At 57.3% G+C, this 19178-nt stretch overlaps 1 protein-coding gene across 1 annotated transcript; it reads left to right on the top strand.

Annotated features, from left to right (window-relative positions):
- The first annotated feature begins 12521 nt into the window (after positions 1 to 12521).
- TMEM18 (transmembrane protein 18) lies at positions 12522 to 18598 on the top strand. Its single transcript, XM_045980046.1, has 5 exons — positions 12522 to 12667; positions 13760 to 13880; positions 15450 to 15504; positions 18168 to 18261; positions 18337 to 18598. Exons 1-5 carry the CDS (start codon positions 12611 to 12613, stop codon positions 18424 to 18426), a joined length of 417 nt encoding a protein of 138 aa, XP_045836002.1. The 5' UTR covers positions 12522 to 12610; the 3' UTR covers positions 18427 to 18598.
- Positions 18599 to 19178: the final 580 nt, after the last annotated feature.

Below are 19178 nucleotides of genomic sequence, written 5' to 3'. Positions count from 1 at the left end.
TTCTTTTCTCGGGCTGCTTTCAGGATTTTCTCTTTGTCACCAAGACTTGTAAATTTTACTATTAGGTGACGGGGTGTGGACCTATTCTTGTTGACTTTGAGGGGGGTTCTCTGCATCTCCTGGATTTTGATGCTTGTTCCCTTTGCCATATTAGGGAAATTCTCTCCAATGATTCACTCCAATAGACCTTCTGCTCCCCTCTCTGTTTCTTCTTCTTCTGGAATCCCAATTATTCTAATGTTGTTTCATCTTATGGTGTCACTTATCTCTCGAATTCTCCCCTCATGGTCCAGTAGCTGTTTGTCCCTCTTTTGCTCGGCTTCCTTATTCTCTGTCATTTGGTCTTCTATATCATTAATTCTTTCTTCTGCCTCATTTATCCTCGCAGTGAGAGCCTCCATTTTTGATTGCACCTCATTAATAGCTTTTTTGATTTCAACTTGGTTAGATTTTAGTTCTTTAATTTCTCCAGAAAGGGCTTTAATATCTCCAGAGAGGGTTTCTCTAATATCTTCCATGCCTTTTTCAAGCCCGGCTAGAATGTTCAGAATCGTCATTCTGAACTCTTGATCTGACATATTACCCATGTCTGTGTTGATTAGGTCCCTAGCCTTTGGTACTGTCTCTTGTTCTTTTGTTTGTGGTGATTTTTTCCGCCTTGTCATTTTGTCCAGATAAGAGGATATGAAGGAGCAAATAACCTACTAAAAGGGTGGCATAGACCCCGGAAAAATGCGCTGTAACCAAATCAGAAGAGACCCCAAATTGTGGGGGGGAGAAAGGGGATAAAAACAGCTTCTGAAAAAAAAAGAAAAAAAAAGGAAAAAAAATTTAAAAAATAAAACAAATAAAAAAATATAAAAAAGAAAGAAAAAATATATATATTTAGATGAACTAGTCAAAAAACGTTAAAAAAGAAAAGGGTAAAAGTTTTAAAAAATTTAGCAGACGAAGAAAAAAGAAAAAAGAATTGAAAAAAGAAAAAAAAACTGAAGTAGCCACAAGACTAAAGAATCATGGGGAGAAAGCCATGTTCCGTGCTTTGCTTTCTCCTCCTCTGGAATTGCTCTGCTGTCTTAGGAATTGAACCTGCTTTCTCCTTGATAGATGAACTTCGTCCTGGCTGGATATTTTGTTGATCTTCTGGGGGAGGGGCCTGTTGTAGTGACTCTCAAGTGTCTTTGCCCGAGGCGGGATTGCACCGCCCTTACCCGCCGCCGGACTGAGTAATCGGCTCGGGTTCGCTTTTGGGAGCTTCTGTTCCCTGAACGCTTTCCGTAGAGTTCCGGAGGACGGGAATGAAAATGGCGGCCTCCCAGTCTCCGGCCCGGTGGAGCCGAGAGCCTGGGGCCCCACTCCTCAGTGCGCCCCCAGAGGACAGCACCCAATCACTCCCGTATCCCCAGCCTCTAGCCGCGCTCCGAGCTCACCCAGCCCGCGACCAGTTCAAGGTAACCCCGAGCTGAGAGTTCAGCCCTCGGCTCTGTCTTTGCAGCCGGTTTCTCCGTTCTAATACCTGCGAGCTCTCCGACACTCCGACACCCCCGATCCTTCTGTGACCCTGCGGGACCTGGGGCCACGCTGACCCCGCGTGGGCTTCACCCTGGGTTAGCCTCCGGAGCAATGTCCCTCAGTGGAACAGACTTTTAAAAGTCCTGATTTTGTGCTCCGTTGCTCCGCCGCTTGCCGGGAGCCGGCCCCTCCCCCCGCGGTCTATCTTCCCGTCGTTTTAGATTCACTTCTCCGCCAGTCCTACCTTTCAGAAAGTGGTTGATTTTCTGTTTCTAGAATTGCTGTTCTTCTTCTCTTCGCTCTCCCGTTGGATTTGTAGGTGTTTGCAATGTTTAGATAAGCTATCGAGCTGATCTCCTGCTACCTGATGTAGTCTCAGCCTGCTACTTCTCCGCCATCTTGACTCCTCCCCCCTCCTCCAGAATTATTAATGAGATGACACAATCCTGTAGATGTTCTAGTGATTTACTATTATCTTATAAACCAAATAAGTTAAGTCAGTTAGGTATTTGGTAAATACTGCTCAATACTTGAGTTGACATTTTTATGACAGAACCTTAAAGAGATCATGTTTTAACCATCAAAAATCAACTTAGGTTGAGATTTGTGCGTGTTCCATCAGACTTCACCAGGGCGCGTTGAGCGGGGTACGCGTGGACTGCCTGTCGTCGGGTCCATAACAGGTCGCATAGGAACCACACAAAGCTGGAGAGGCCGAGGTTGTGTCTTTATCCTAAAAGCCCACCCTGTGTTTGGAAAGTCTTCACTGCGTGCGTTAATATTCTGCACTCAAAATTTATTGACCTGCATTAGCCTTCGTTTCCTTTGTGTTTTCTTACTGGAATAAGAGGATATGAAACACCAATAGGTCTGTTTCAACTCTCCTTTTCAGAAGTTGATTTCTGATTGAAAAGGACGCTGACCAGCCCCTGAACCGTAGGTAGCGAGGCGCCTCGGTCCAGACCCCGGCAAGGCCATCACCGTAACTGTGAGAGGCAGCCTCTCAGTTCAATGTCAGGCCTTGAAGAGACTGTTTTCATTTGCAATTTTCAGACATTTTTGTTGTGGTGTAGCCTGTATCTGCAAGAGAACAGTGATTTACAAAATGAACGTTCATGTAGACACAGACAGAGAGCCTCCATGTCTGTCTGCCCACCCTTACGAGACCCCTGCCTGGCGTCTGAGTCAGGTGCCGCTTCTTTGTGGAAGGGGCGTGAGGGCTGGCTGCTCGCGGGGTCTGCCCTTGTGAAAGATGACTTTTGCAGATGCGTCTCCCAGGAGAAAGCTTTGGCCACAGGGGGGTGATGGTCGGCGGTGCCGAGGAGTCCAGGAAACCTCTCAGCTGGAGCGTCGGGCTGATGGAAAAGACCGTGAGCAGATGATCGTGTGTGTGACCCACAAGGCTCTCCCATCTTCGTCCTCCCATGTGATATTCTCCTGGCAAGTCCTGCCCATGTGACAGGCTGTGTTCCCAGAAGGTGTCCTGTCCTGGGCAGGCTAAGTGTCTTTCTGGACCCAGCAGCTCTTACCAGCCTTACTTCCTTCTTGTCTTTGCATGTTTCTTGGTGACAGGTGCTGGAATTTATTCATCTTCACAATGGTACCTTTCCAGGTACCATTTCCAGAGGCAAACACTAATCAAAGGATAATTACATGAATGTATAAAAATGAATATTCACAACTTTCATTGGTGGTGTCAATTTCAGGAAACAATGTAGCTCAGTTGTGAGAACCTTCCCATCCCATGGGACGGGGGACAGGCAGGAGGTGATGGTTCCCAGCATGTCTGGGCTGTTGGGCCTCGGGAGGAAAGCCCATGGTGGCAGGAACAGAGGCTGTGCTTGAACCCAATCACACAAGGTCCTTCTGCCGCCCCTAAAGGCCCCCCACTAGCATGGAGGCTGGTGGTGAGTCCTGCCTCCCCCCCACAAGGTCAGCCAGCCTCCGGAACTCTGCCCTTCCCGCGGGGACAGCCCAGGCTCCTGGCAGTAGAGGCGGGTCTCCGGACAGCGCAGGTCGGCCCACCTGGGGGCAGACGGAATGACACACAGTCGTGCTGCTCCTGCTCGCGCTTGTCCCCACGGGGCTCTGTAAGAGCCACACATGCACCTGATTTCAAAGACCATCTACGTATATAATGGATATGTTGAAGGTGACTGCATACTCAGGTGACACGTGTTTTGAAACATTGGATTAAAATATATTATTAAATTATTAAAATTATTATATATTATTAAATTATTAAAATTAATTAAATTATTAAAATTCATCCACCTGATTCTTTTGGCCTTATAAAGGTGACTATCGGAGCATTTATAATCATATGTGTGGCTTGGTTTAGATTTTTACCGGGCAAGTGTTATCCCAAGAGATACAAACACTTTGTGCCATGAAGGGGGATTGATGCCAAACAGTGCAGAGAAAGCAATATGTAAAATGCCATCTGTTTATCTGTAGTACAAGCCGTGCTGTGTGTGCGATATTATGTAACAAGCCATGCTGTATGTGCGATATTATGTAACACGCCGTGCTGTGTGTGCGATATTATGTAACACGCCGTGCTGTGTGTGCGATATTATGTAACACGCCGTGCTGTGTGTGCGATATTATGTAACACGCCGTGCTGTGTGTGCGATATTATGTAACACGCCGTGCTGTGTGTGCGATATTATGTAACAAGCCGTGCTGTATGTGCGATATTATGTAACAAGCCGTGCTGTGTGTGTGATATTATGTAACAAGCCGTGCTGTGTGTGATATTATGTAACAAGCCGTGCTGTGTGTGCGATATTATGTAACAAGCCGTGCTGTGTGTGCGATATTATGTAACAAACTGTGCTGTGTGTGCGATATTATGTAACAAGCCGAGCTGTGTGTGATATTATGTAACAAGCCGTGCTGTGTGTGCGATATTATGTAACACACCGTGCTGTGTGCGATATTATGTAACACACCGTGCTGTGTGTGATATTATGTAACAAGCCATGCTGTGTGTGCGATATTATGGAACAAGCAGTGCTGTGTGTGCGATATTATGTAACAAGCCGTGCTGTGTGTGCTATTATGTAACAAACACCTGCAATGTGGCAACATCACAGGGTCTCTCCCATCAACTCCAGTCAGAGAGGGGCTTGGGATCCAGCCCTGTGACTTTAAAAGAAAAAAAAAAGATTAAGCAAATACAATGCAAGTTACAGGTTGTTTATTTATTATTATTATTTTTTTTTAGTTTACTGTTTTTTGTTGGTTTGTTTGTTTTCTTTTCAGCGTAACAGTATTCATTGTTTTTGCACAACACCCAGTGCTCCATGCAATTCGTGCCCTCCCTATTACCCACCACTTGGTTCTCCCAACCTCCCACCCCCCACTCCTTCAAAACCCTCAGGTTGTTTTTCAGAGTCCATAGTTTCTCATGGTTCATCTCCCCTTCCACTTTCCCTCAACTCCATTCTCCTCTCCATCTCCCCATGTCCACCATGTTCTTTGTTATGCTCCACAAATAAGTGAAACCATATGATACTTGACTCTCTCTGCTTGACTTATTTCACTCAGCATAATCTCCTCCAGTCCCGTCCATGTTGCTACAAAAGTTGGGTATTCATCCTTTCTGATGGAGGCATAATACTCCATCGTGTATATGGACCACATCTTCCTTATCCATTCACTCTTGAAGGGCATCTTGGTTCTTTCCACAGTTTGGAGACCATGGCCATTGCTGCTCTGAACATTGGGGTGTATGTGCCCCTTCTTTTCACTACCTCTGTACCTTTGGGGCAAATACCCAGTAGTGCAATTGTAGAGTCATAGGGTAGCTCCATTTTTAACTTTTTGAGGAACCTCCATACTATTTTCCAAAGTGGCTGCACCAACTTGCATTCCCAACAGTATGAGAGGATTCCCCTTTCTCCACATCCTCTCCATCTTCTTGTTTCCTGCCTAGTTGATTTTGGCCATTCTAACTGGTTTAAAGTGGTATCTCCATGTGGTTTTGATTTGAATCTCTCTGCTGGCTAATGCTGATGAACATTTTTTCATGTGTCTGTTAGCCATTTGTATGTCTTCTCTGGAGAAGTGTCTGTTCATGTCTTCTGCCCATCTTTTGATGCACTTATCTGTTTTTTGGGTTATTGTTGCTTTTTAACTGGTCTTCTGTGGATTTCATCATGAAAGTTCTAAGGACCCAGGATCTTGTATGGCTTTGCTCATCCAGTCCCTTCAACTCTGCACAACCTGCTGCCCAGTCCCCAGAGGTGAGGGTCTTGCCATCAGTCTATGTCCACAGGCTCCTGTGCAGCTATGTTCAAGGACATCGTAAGACATGTTGCCGCTTGTGGGCATCACAGAGGTTTTCTATCCTTTGTGGGGAAAGTGCGAGAAGCATGATCAAAGGGGAGCGTTAGCAAAAATGCACCAATCACAAATCTGGCTATTTTCACATACTGGACATCCCTGCACCTGACACCTGAACGGGGAACCACTGGGGGAAATTCACACCGAAAGCTGAATGAAAGGTTAATGTTTTCCAGGACACATTTCAAAACCTAGCTTTCATTCAGGAAGGAGGAACAAGCCTACCAAATTAAGTGCCTTAATAAATACTTAGAAATGTCCTTTTTGAATATACCGTTTAAAACAGCTGCTTAAAATACAGCTAAGGGGGGCGCCTGGGTGGCTCAGTGGATTAAGCTGCTGCCTTCGGCTCAGGTCATGATCTCAGGGTCCTGGGATCGAGTCCCACATCGGGCTCTCTGCTCTGCGGGGAGCCTGCTTCCTCCTCTCTCTCTGCCTGCCTCTCTGCCTACTTGTGATCTCTCTCTCTGTCAAATAAATAAATAAAATCTTTAAAAAAAATAAAATAAAATACATCTAAGGGATCATTAAGTAAAATCTTTTCAAAGAGATGAATGAATGTGATCTTATGGGATAGGGGAAGAAATACCTAATTCTCCATTTGCAGTTTAAAGTCCCATATTCTGAGTTCCAGGTGTTAAAACAATTCTAAAATTTTGTTTAAAAAACAAAAAACAGAACAGATGGCCAGGCAAGAAGCACGTGATGTGGGAGAGAAATCAGCACAGGCAGGCGTGGTGGGGTCCGTGTGGACGGAGCTACCGTGAGCACCTTCGAACTCTGGGCAGTGAAAATGCCGGGGCCTAAAAAATGTCTCAAATTGCAGAAGATAAGAAAGAGTTTGACACAAATGAATCAAGTGACTGGACAATACTGTCTCCTTTTTATCGATCTGCTCAATCTTGCGTTGTAGTAAAGCCTCCCAAGAAGGATCCTGCAGTCATGCCATGAAAGTACTAGAAGGAGTAAGGGTCTCCTTTTAGCGACTTGACCGCGGGGTGCACCTGGGTCACCCACGCCCTCGGTGGCCCTGCCCCACGGTGAAGGTGTGTGTGGGATGGCGCCGAGGCTGTCCCCACAGGGCAGCGAGCAGTGGTGAGGACGCCGCATGTCCCCCGGAGCCCCGTGCCCAGACCCCAGCGACGTCAGTGCCGGCGAGCGTCAGGGCCACAGACAAGCAGGCAGGATGCGGCCGGGTCTGCCTCCAGTCCACTCCGAAATCCACGTGCACCCTGCAGAGGGTTCTGAGTTAGTCACCGTGTCCATGACAAGGGACATGTCTCCTTTCCTAGAGCAGGGACCTCTTCCAGCCACTCCTTCCTCTCCCCGTCCTGGGGGTGGTCTCTGACTGCCCTTCCCTTGAGCTAATCCAGCAGAAACTCCCTGGAGCAAATATACACATGTGCAGACAACACACACACACACACAAGCACACACACACGCACACACACACACACACACGGGCGTGCACAGGCTCATACAGAAACACACGGGCACAGCCCCCCCCCCCCCCCAGGCTGTTCTCTCCTCCCCGTGCGGCTCTGTCCTGAAAGAGGAAACAGCTGCTGCCAGAGGCGTCCGTGTCCCGAGCTGGTGACGGCTCATGTCACAGCCTCGATGTTAGAGACCGGAGAACATTGTCTCTACCATGCTTCTCCCTCTCTCTCCGCCTGCCTCTCTGCCTGCTTGTGATCTCTGTCAAATAAATAAATAAAATCTTAAAAAAAAAAAAAGACGCACTTCACTCAGTCACGGAGACGCACACTGTTGGGGGCTGAGAAGCAGCCCCACGCCACAGCCCCCGGGTCCTGGCTTCCTGTGCTCCGGTCGGAGCTGTGGGGCTGGGGGCCTGGAGGCCGCCCCTGCCAAGCCCACAAGTCTCCCTGAGCCCTGAGGTCGGGCTGGGTCTAGGCAGCCACCTGCTGTCCTTCCCAGCTCTGGCTTCCACTTCCCGACCCCCGTGTCACCAACCCTACTGCCTATGAAAGTCTCTGAACGTGTGTTTTCTTCCCTGGTGCGGCGGCGGTAAAGGGCCACCGGCTGCAACAAGTGTGTGGTGCCCGGCCAGGCTCCTCCGGGGGCATCCAGACACCAAGCGAGACCGCCAGGCGCTGGGAGGTCGTGCAGCGAAGGCCCCCCACCCCCGCCGCCATTCTTGCCCAGTCTCCTCTGCACCTCGCAAGCTCCAAGCTCTTGCTGTAATCCTGGCGTTTGGCTCCGGGCCAGAGAGAACACCCAGGTGGGCGCCGTGTGCCGTCTGCACTGCGGAGGGCAAGTGCATTGAGAGCCTCGCTTCCCAGCCCGCTCAGACCGCGCCCCTGCAGAGGTGCTTCGCTTCCCAGCCCGCTCAGACCGCGCCCCTGCAGAGGTGCTCTCACCCAACACCAGAGTCGGCGGAGGAGCTGCCCAGTGCAACTCTAGGCACGCACACCCCCTGCTCCGCTCGGGAGGCGGGCCGCACCCCCTTCTGGCACGCACCCTTCCTCCTCCCTCCTGTCCTGGCTTTAAGTCCCAAGGGTTGAGAAACAGGCTGAGACATCACTCACATGCTGGGAGGCTCCCTCTACCCTCAGAACTCCCTCTAAAGAAGTAACGCTGTGGGAGACAGGAGAGAGGGATGTGCCCCAACCCCGTATGCACGTGGCTCCGCGCCTGTAATGCGGGGCTGCAGGGACACGTTTCCAAACACACAACTCAGTGGAGAACGGGAACGTGCGGCTTTCGGGTTGTGGTCACGCATCTCCCGACAGGACACTTGCCTACGGCTGCTTCTTAACTTACATAGATGTGACGACGTAACTTACACTCCCTTCGTGATCACGTGAAAACCTCCACCTGGCTCTGTGAGTCGAGACGCACGGACGTTGTTAATACGCTTCGCTAGATTAAGAGAAAGAGAGGAGGCCCTCCGAGTGTGCGTCTGGCGACAGCAGAGCCCAGGCCAGCCTTGCCTTCGTGGCCGGCTCGGAGTGGGCCAGGGCTGGCGGAGAGGAGCGAAGTGAGACTGCGCTCGGCCGAGCCCCTCTGTTCCCCGCCATGCAGAGCGGGGCGTGTGCCCTCCTGCTCCGCAAACTTGCCGTGGAATGCGTCCTTACTTGATGGATTCTGGCCCAAAACTGCCTTGGAGCTGCCTCAAAATGCAATGTGACTTTGACCAAATGACAGACTCAGCCTCAAAAAGCCGGGAGGTTGGGACTGACCATTGCACATCCCTCTCCCAGGGTCTGGATCCTCCGCAGAAAGGGTTCAGCCGGTAATGACCACAGATACCAACGCCCCGGTCACACCCGCATGTCCCGTGGTTGGGAGACACAGCTGGACACAGCCCCTGCGTTCCGCACCCCTCCTGAGGGTGACCTCGACTGGGGTCACGTGGGAGCACCTCACAGCCCCCTTGCAGGCCCCCGGGGGCTGCTTCCCCACCAGGAAGTCAGCTGCGGTCATGGGACGGACGCCTGATGCATTTCCAGCACATGGGACACTTGATCGTGATCTGTTCTGGGGCATCACGAAGGCACAAGAAGCTCCAAGAATCACTGCGGGGACTGGGGTGTCGTAGACAGTGTCCAGGAACGGAGGGGAAGATGTGGGTCCTGACAGGTGAGGACAGAGAGAATTCGGGCCAGGGGCCACCCGCCATCTAGTGGCCGGACCTGGGGGCGGGCGACTCTGCAAGGACGGTGGGCGTCACCAGACCGGGTCCTGGAGTGGCAGAGACTCCAGTTACCAACGCAAACCTTAAGCCAGGTGCAGACAGCAAACCTAGGGGCATCAGAGAGCAAGGACAGGCTGAGGGGGACGGAATAAATAACGAGCAATCGCGCTGTGCCCCTTCTGTCTGAGCCCATGGAAGCCGGCATGACCTGTGGCGGGACGGGGCTCGGTCAGTCAGTGCATCGCGCTGGGCAAACGGGTGACCGGGATGGAGGGAGGGAAGTGCTTGCCCACCGTCACTGAGCGCTGCGGGAGGTAACCGCAGGCCCAGCAGGGCGCACGGCCGTGGCCCCGCTGACCAGACCAACACGGCCTCTTCAAGACCCAGAACGCCTCAAGATCTCCACGGTGGGGGCCATGGGCCGCCACCCCAAGGCGGGACACTTGGCATGAAGCCATGTGCAGCGGAAAAGCAATCTGGACCCTGCAAACTGAGCAAAACCCTTCACCTCCCCTTCACCTGCCTGAAGAGTTCAGACGGAGGACCCGGCCCGGGAACGGAGTGGTCACCACACGGGCATGTGAACTGGGTGTCTGGACAGGCAGGAACCTGGCCAGACCTGTGGGATCACAGTCCTCTCTGTGCCCCATTGCTCCTGAGAGGCCACGAAAACTGTTTCATCCCCCTGTGAACGGCGTCCCTTCCATCTGAAGTCCCAGAGCCCTACCCCCGCTTGTCCTGAATGACGTGTACCTCTTTCTGTCGACTGTCTTTGGAATTGCCCTATCTGTGTCCCTTTGCTTTACACAGGCTATCACGCTGGCCTTGGCCCAGTGACTGCCCTGAGCAGAAGAGAAGGCCAACCAGGAGGGGCAGGACCGCAGGGCCAGAGCGTGGCCCGAGGCCTCTGTGATCTGAGGACCCCCACGGGCCCTGTCATGCACCAGATGCTGGAGGAGACAGGAAGGACCCCACTAGAGCCCGGAGAGGGAGTGTGGCCCTGCGGCACCTTGATTTTGGACTTCTGGCCCCGCAGTCAAGAGGGAAGAGACTCGTACTGTTGTAGGAGATATTTAGGCTCTGTGGGCATGGCCTTCAATGCCTTTCTGCCCTGAGTCCAGCTTTTTTTCGTGGAGTCACTGTGTTCTGGTATTACACTCTACGTGGGTCTTGTGCCCTCCACACGCTGAGTGCAGAATGAGCAGAGGGACGACGGGTCAGTGCCCTGGGGAGGCTCAGTCAGAGAGAAAGAGAAACGGATCACCCCAAGTGGCACAATGCCACGTGTGGTGTGGCCCCGTGGTCACCACGCGGAGAGAGCACCAAGGTTGGGATCCGTTCCTGGGTTGCAGGAGACAGAGAGGAGCGGCACTTGGGCAGGCAGTCGCGGGAGCGCTGGACGGCTGGTTTCGGATCAGGTCACGACCTCAGGGTCCTGAGAGGCTGCAGCATCCCTGGGCTCCCGCTCAGCTGCCTCTCCCTCTCCCACCGTTCACGCACTCTCTCCCCGTCTCCCCCTCTCTCATGAGTAAGTGCATCTTTTCTTTTTTAAACAGAAAACATAAAGCGAGGCCGAGATACTAGAGTTGTTGGGTTTAATCCGGGAAACTTGCATGTCCCGGGATTACGGAGGTTCCCACAAGCCCACGTTGAAACGGCTGCGATTCCGCAACAGCAAAAATAGCCCAAAGTAACGGATCTGACTCCCCGTGAGGCTCGGAGAAAACATTCCTCCAACCAGGAGGAAACAGTGTAGCGAGAGCCTCTGCACCTGACACTCCCTTCGCCGCGCGTGGAACCAGGCACGAAGGGTCCCCAGGCCGGGCCGGAGGCGGGGCGCGGGCTGCCACCTGCCGGCGCCCAGCCGAGCCGCGGTTGGGGCCGAGTCGGCCCCGCGGCCCTGCCCGCCCCGCAGCTTTCCCCGGCGGCCCCGGGGCCTGATCAGCAGCTCCGGTCGGGCGCACACGGGCCCCACCTCCGGGTCCGGCTGCGCGTGGATTTTCCCCGCGGGGGAGGCAAGGCCGACCAGGGCGCCCGACCCCGGAAACGGTCCCTCGTGCGGGAAACGTGCACGACGAGGCCAGAGGGGTCGCGGGGGCGCGGGCGTGGGGCGCAGGGAGGACGCGCCAGCAGCAGGGTCAGGTGTCCAAAGCGGGGCTTTCCGCGGTCCCGGCGGGACGGAGCGCGGCAGGGGCGCGCGGGGGTCCCCGAGGGCGCAGACCCCAGGCGCCCCTGCGGCCGAGCGTCTGCTGGACGCCGCAGCCGAGCCGCCCGTCCTTCCGCCCTCCTGCCCCGCCGAGTGCCCCGGAGGCCGGGCTCCCCCCCCCGCCCCGGCGCGTCCTGCCTCCGCGGTCCCCGGACGCGGGCTGTGCCGCCCGCGGAAGCACGTGGGCCTCCGTGAGAGCCCGCAGGGGCCGCACACACGCGTCTCACCCGCCCGAGGGCGCGCGGCGGAGGTGGTCAGCCCGGGGTCCGCACTCAGTGCCGGGGTCCCGGGACGCCGGCCACGCCGGGTGCCCCGAAGGCACCTGCGAGCCGAGGCAGGGGACCCCCGGGAGCCTGTTCCCGACTGCGGCCGCCCCGGGACGACCTCGCACCTGTGCTTGCGGGACTGAACCTCCGGCCCCGCCCGGGTGCCCAGACCGCGGCCACCTAGTGCCCGTGATGTGCCTGCGCCCTCGGGCTATGTGCCAGATGGGTCCCTCCCAGACCCCGCGTGGCCCCGGAGCGCGGCCGCTGTCCCCCGCGGCCCCCCGGGTTGGGGTCGGAGGCTGGCGGGGACGCCCAGCTGCCCCTGGCTCCGCCGCCGGGTACGGGAGGCGACGCGCTCAGCCCTCCTCTCCGGCGCGGGCGGGCGAACACCCGGAAGCCTACTCTCGCGGTCAGGGGCACAGCCCTTTAAGGCCGTAGAATACCGCGAGATGTGGACGCGGAACCGGGCCCACAGGGAGATATCGCGAGATGTCTGGGAGCGGGCGCGTTTCGCGACAAGGGAAATCCCGCGAGAGGAGACGCCGGAGGCGTTCCCCGTGCGATCCGACTGGGGCGGGGACAGCGAGACGGCGGTGGTGAGGGTGGGCTTTTCCGGGCACGATGCCCTCCGCCTTCTCAGTCAGCTCTTTCCCCGTCAGCATTCCTGCCGTGATCACGGTAACTGGCTGCCTTCCTGACCATCGGTTCGGGCGATGGCACTTGGGGCCACTCGGGGTTTGCCTGCATCCGCGATCCACACCGGAAGGGGGTGGGCGGGAGGCTCGTGGGCGGGGCTTCGTGGTGAGCGGCACCTTCCGGGGCGGAGCTAGGCAGTGGGCGGGACGTCCAGGGGCGGGGCCCGGCGGTGGGCGGGGCGCTGGTGGGCGGGACGTCCCGGGGCTGTGTGGACCGAGGGCGGGTGCAGTTGGCCAGTTGTGGGGCGGTGTGAACTGCAGAAGGTGCCCTTGCCTGGTCCACGCCCTCTGCTCCGCCTTTCTCTTCCGCCCCCTCTGCGCGTTGGTGGGGAACAGGTGGTGGTGGCCAGTTTTCCGTGCACAGCGGCCGGGGACACTTAGAGTCCCGAGGGCTCTGCGGGACCGGAGGCAGGTCCGGCCTGGTCTGCTGGACAGAAGGGCAGGGCAGGGCATGGGTGTGCGCTTGCATCGGGAGGTCTGACGTTGCGGGGGGATCTGAGCACTGGGGGGACCGAGCATCCGGGCATCTGGGTGGGGGGATTGGACCCTGTCGGGTGCGGACCCTCCGAGCGTCTCTGGGTGTGGACCGGCCGGTGGTGAAGTTGAGGAAACCCCCATCCACTTGGAAGGTTGCCAGAAAGCTTGGAGAAAATAAATTGTGGAATCGGGAGCCTCCGATCTCCCAAGCCCTAAAGTGTGAGTCTGAGGGAGTTCAGAGTAGTTCTTGTTTCGCGTCTTCGGGTACCAGGGGCCTCCCCTGGATGGGACACTCGGTCTGCTCAAGTCCTCAGAAACCCACAGATGTGACTCTGTTCAGTATAGGGGCAAGCCCACGGCGCCTCCGCTGGGAGGTGCCCGCGCAGTGGACGGGGACGCTTCTCTGTCCGGCCTCTGGACCAAGGTTGCAGCGTAGTTTCCCTCCCCAACCCCCCTTCTCTAACTCCTGTTTCCGCAAGGCCGGTGGGGACGGCTCCGGTGTGAGGGGCCGCTGCCCTCCCTGACCCAGGAGGCGTGAAGCCCGGCCCCCTCATGAGCTGCGGACGACGAGGTGGTGATTCTGGTGCTTGTCTTGCAGCAGACAGACTGGACCGAGCCATGGCTCCTGGGACTGGCCGTCTTCCACGTGCTGTGCCTGCTGCTCACGTGTCTGTCCTCCCAGAGGCACAGCCTGCAGGTCGGACATTTCCTGTGCTTGGGTGAGTAGAACAAGCAACACTGCTGTGACGCCGGTCACCGTGATGTGGCCCGCGCCAGGCGGCATCTCAGCAGGAGCTTGACTTAGCACGAGTGAGGCAGCGAGTGTGTGTTGCACAAGCAGCCGTGTGCGGCGAGTGATGGGTAGAGTCCGCGCTGCCTTCCTGCCCCGGAGGGCTGCCGTCAGCTGCGGCCCCGGGCCCGGAAGAGCTTGGTGGGCAGCGCCAGCGTTCACGAAGTCCTCCCGCACCTGGTTGCCAGTGCTCCCAGCTGTGGTGAGTACGGGGGCCGACGGAGGGGCCCCGGCTGCACCGTGAAGGGCCTGGGCAGGCTGCGCAGGAGACTGACCCTGGCGTGGGCAGGGCCTGCGGCGGGAGTCACGCAGCCTGTGTGTGGCGTGGGGCCCCGGAAGAGCACTCCCTGTGGCGAGCGTGGTCTGGGCTCGGAGGAGGGTGACGGCCTGACCAGGTGCGCTGACAGGTTAGAGACAGCCTGTGACCCTAACAGCTCTGTGGGAGAGAAGAGGGCTGAGTTTGCCCCCTGTGTACAAGGGATAGGGGATGCTCTGCACGTGCATGCGTGTTCTGTGACTCCGGAGCCGTCCCACCAGCCCGACGCTATTTCGTCCCGTGCAGCATCGTTTGCCGCATTTTTATGGATGAAACACAGAGAGGTTCCCTAACTGCCCACTCAGCGCCCGGCTGGCTCAGCGGAGATCCTGGCACTGTCGGGTGTGGGAGTTGTGCTCTGCTGCATGCCTTCTGGGTCTCAGCCCGTCTCTTCCCCTCTTCTCGATCTCTTCTGGGCTCTGTTGGTGCCGCTTGGGTCCATTCATGGAGGAAAGCGTTGGGAGATTGCAAAGCCTGATGCTGTCTGCTCTGTGACTTGGGTCAAGAACAGGAAGTTTTGCACGTTAATTAGTTAATTTCTGCAAGAAATGAAAGCACTGGGCGCTCACAGCTGCTGTTCGCCGTGGTGCACCGTGTCCTGTCGTCTGGAGGTCCGTGTCTGAGCCCCATGTGCTCGGCAGGTTCTGGGTCAGGGCTGCAGCAACTGCCCGCTTCTGACCGCAGGGTTCAGGAGGGCCGTAGCCTCCGGGACCAACGGGCCGGTGTCCGCAGTCACCTCTCTGCGTCCCTGGCAGGAGGGAGCACGAGGGAGGAGAGCAGTTCACTTCGCACACTGGGTCTCACAGCCCCGGGCGTTCTGTGCAGCATCTGGATGAGGACCCAAGACCGGGCCGGTGGGAGGGCAGGCGGAGGGTCGTGCATGGGCGATGGCTGTCAGGCACCAGCCTGGGGCGCTCGCGGCTTCGCGCTGTTCCGTGGAGATGTGGAGACCGTCCTGTATCTTGAGCGTCATCTTTTCTCTGTTACAGGGATGCGTCCTACAAGTTAAATATTCTCTGAATTTGACCTCACACTCTATCTAAAATGGAAGTTATGTTTCTCATCAAGGTCTTGCTTCTCTGTGATATCTATGTTAAACGTATCATTGCAGAGAGAACGCATAATTCTGTTACGAAGAGTAATCAGTCATCCGAGTCCCGACACGTGATCTCTCTCTTCCAGTGATTTTGGTGTGTTGTGCTGAGTATATCAACGAAGTTGCGGCCATGAACTGGAGGTAGGCCAGCGCCCGCTCGTCCAGACTGCGTCGGGAACCACACTCTAGAGGGGCTCCTCCAACAGGGGCATCGCACATAGACCGCGGGAGCCAGAGAAACGAGAGAAGGCGGGTCCCCGGAGCCCCAGGCCGACCAGGGGCCTCTGCACGGATGGGTTAGGGCTGAGGAATGGCTCGTCAGCTGTGTTAGGGTTTGAAGATCGGTTAGCACCGTTCACGGCAGCGCGAGACAGGTCGGGCTTTCGTGAAGTAGCTCTAGCTGCTGCCCAGTGAAGGCAGTGGCATTTGGGGGAGCTCGGGCCACATGTGGTCGGAGCGGCCGGCGGTGTGCTGCGAGACCCCCGCGCTCTCTGGGTCGGCCATGTCTTCTGGAGGCCACAGAACGTCGTCCTGGCAGAAACCCGGGCTGCCTTTTTTTCTTTTTTTTTAAATATATTTCATTTATTTGACAGAGAGGTCACAAGCAGGCAGAGAGGCAGGCAGAGAGAGAGGAGGAAGAAGGCTCCCTGCTGAGCAGAGAGCCCGATGCGGGGCTCGATCCCCGGACCCTGAGATCATGACCTGAGCCGAAGGCAGGGAAGGAACCCACTGAGCCACCCAGGCGCCCCCCGGGCTGCCTTCTTTAGATGGCCACTGCACCCCGTGCCCATGGCCTCAGCCGGTCAGCGCCGACTGGAGCTCCTTCACCACCGCATCCAGCGCTGCTGCCCTCCCTCCGCTCCTCCTCTCCCCGGCCCTGCTTAGCCCTGCTCCAGTTCAGGCCCTGCCCCCGGTTACGGCCCCGCCCCGCGGCCACATGGGCTGTGTCTGGGACCCTCAGCCTCCCGCGCGGGCTGGGACCCTCGTGTGGGCGTCTGGAGCGCTCCACAGGCCGCGCCTGGCCGATTGTCTTTATACGACCCGTGACCTTGAAGTGCTTTTGACAGGTCTAAGTGCTGAGCTGTTTATGCTCTTAAACGTGAAGAAAAGAGAAAAAGTTGTAGACTCTGAGCAGGAAGGACTTGAAGACCTTCCCGCGGAGCCTGAACACCCAGCCGTGTCTGGGAGGGTGCCGGGCGCTGGGCTAGACGGCCGTGCCGCCCGCTGACCGCTAACAGACGGCTGTGCCTCCGCTGACTGACACCTGCTCGCCCTCCGGCCCCCGCGCCTCCTTACTCAGCCGCGGGATGAGGACACGCAAGACGCCGGACCGGACAACCTCGTCCTCCCTCTGCCTGTCCACCTGCTCCCTGCTTTGGGGTGTGGCTGCGGCCCCGGCAGCTCCTCCCCCGCCTCCCGGCTCTCCCCTTCTGAAGGCGGCTCCTCGGCCAGGCACCCCGACAGGGCTCCCACTTCTCCTTGTCGAAAGGGCCCCCTGGTCCCCCATCAGGGTCCTTCACGAGGAGACTCGAACGGGGGTCACTGTTCCCTTGGGCCCGCACCTCACCTCATAGCAGAAATGCTCTCGTTGTGACAGTGGTCTGCGTGCGGCCCAGCCCACAGTTACCCTGTGGTTACCTGACCTTGACCTCTCCCCCGTGGAACCACCGGCTCCTGTGGTTTCCTCCATGGGCCGAGGGCACCAGCCTTCCCTCCGCCTTGTCGCCCGACCATCGTTTGCGTGTCTGACGCAGGTCAGGAAAGTTGCGCTTCCCCAGACCGCCCTGCCCTGGAGCTGTCCGCAGGGCACGCGGCTCCGGCAGCCTGTCCTCTGGAACACAGGAGAGCGTGGCTTTCTCCTGTCACCACCAGGCCCCGCCCTGGCACAGATGACAGCTGCCGGCTCCCCAGCGGGTCCCAGCCGTGCTGCATCCCGGACGGACAGCAGGCGGCCTCGGCCTGGCCGCCGCAGGGTCTCGGCCACGTGCTGGCCACTCCAGGCTTCATCCCCGTGGAAGGGGAGCGCCGGGCGCCTTCTGCAGTCCGTGCTGAGACCCGCACCCTCCCTGCTGCATTCTCTCCGGAACATTGGCCGCGACATGTGTGTCTGACTGTCTCAATGACCCAACCCCTTCCTGTACCGTAAGCTGCGCGTGGCTTGTCTCGCCGGTTCACGGCCACGACCCCAGGGCCAACGGCTGGCTCCTCTGCCCTGGTCCCTGCGCTCTTGGATTGCGGGGACTTCGCATGTGCCCGTGCCGGCCATGGAGGGACGCCCGGCTGCGACCAGCCTCTGCGATTCACTGGCCCTGCCTTCAGGCAGCTTGGACAACCCCGTGTCCCTGAGCCTCCCCTGTGCGAAAGCGGCATGCGGGCGAAAGTTCCCCTGGGCGGAGAGCTGGCTCTGTCCCTGTCTTCGGTCAAGCACGGGGACGGTGCAGCCCGTGTGACCTGATGGCCCGTGGGAGCCCGGGGGCTGGTGCTGCAGCGCAGTTTGGGGGGCGTCAGGACTGCCGTCAGCCCGAGTGTGCGCGTGCTTCCTTCACCCGGACACCTCGGGTGATGGCTGTGGCTCCCGCCGCATCTCCCTGGCGCCCCGGGTTCCGGCCGCCTTCGCCGTGGGGCCGGCTGTGTGCTCCCGACGGGGGGATGGGCAGCACAGCGGGGCTGGTGGGCGGCAGTGCTCGCGGGGCAGGCGGCGGTGCCTTAGTTGACCCAAGAGCTCTCCAGGGGCCTCCGCTAGAGAAGAGCACGAACGACGTTGTTTTGCTACACCAAGTAATTTCTCTTTTTTTCTAAAACAGGTTATTTTCGAAATACCAGTATTTCGACTCACGGGGGATGTTCATCTCCATAGTGTTTTCGGCGCCGCTGCTGCTCAATGCCATGGTCATCGTGGTACGTGCGGGCCGGCCTCTGGGTCCTGGTTCTGTGTGCTTCCCACTCCTAACGTCTCACAACCATCGCTTGCAGGTGATGTGGGTCCGGAAGACTTTGGACGTCATGACTGACCTGAAAACCCTGCAGGAGAAGAGAAGAGAAAGGAAGAGAAAAGGAGAGTGACGTGGGAGGTCGTGTTGGTTTTCTTGGGGCACCGGGTTTCCTCTGCGGCGGCGTCGTGGGCCTCCCTGTTGGCGCCCCGCACATCTGCACGGAGGGTCCACGCCCCAGAGCACACCTTGCATTGCCCTTTAAATAAACGCTGCCGTCCGTGTGGGTGTGTGTTCAGCCTGGATCTGCGTACGGTGTTTGCGTCTTCCTGGCTACCGTGTGTCCGTCGGTGTCTGCACAGAGCTCCGTGGTTCGCTGAGCGGTTGGCGTCACTGTGCGATCAGTCGTAGTTACAGAGCCTTCAAGCAGCGTACAAACCTGGAACCAAGTGATAAACAGTGCTGTCCCTGTGTAGGCACCATCACACTCTGCTCCCTGGGCCGTGGCCGCGGGTGCCCCTCCATGTGGCATGTGGCCAAGTCCGTGACATTCTGGGTTGTCCCTGGAGGGCTGGAGCCCAGGGATGCTCCTGGGCTTGCTGTGGTGTCTGCGCTGGGGAGGATGTGATTCAGAACCTTAGCGGTGCCATGGTTGGGAAGCCCTGGGCTAGAGCCGCCTTACACAAGGCCCCGGCAGCAAGGTCCTGAGAAGACACGTGCCTCAGAGCATGGGGAGCCACGTCCAGGGGACGAGGCTCCCATGAACCCCACACAGCTGTCCTCGGACGGAGGGAACTTGTGGCCCCTTGGGTTCTCACAGGCGCTGCGGGTGCTGTGGTTCGAAGGCCTTGATTCCGTGGAACGTCTGTGAGTGAGTCTGGAGGG

Source organism: Meles meles, chromosome 15, assembly GCF_922984935.1.
Source record: "Meles meles chromosome 15, mMelMel3.1 paternal haplotype, whole genome shotgun sequence".
Taxonomy (NCBI): Eukaryota; Metazoa; Chordata; class Mammalia; order Carnivora; family Mustelidae; genus Meles; species Meles meles.
Note: the sequence above shows the minus strand (reverse complement) of the source record. Positions and strands in the feature narration are given on the sequence as shown.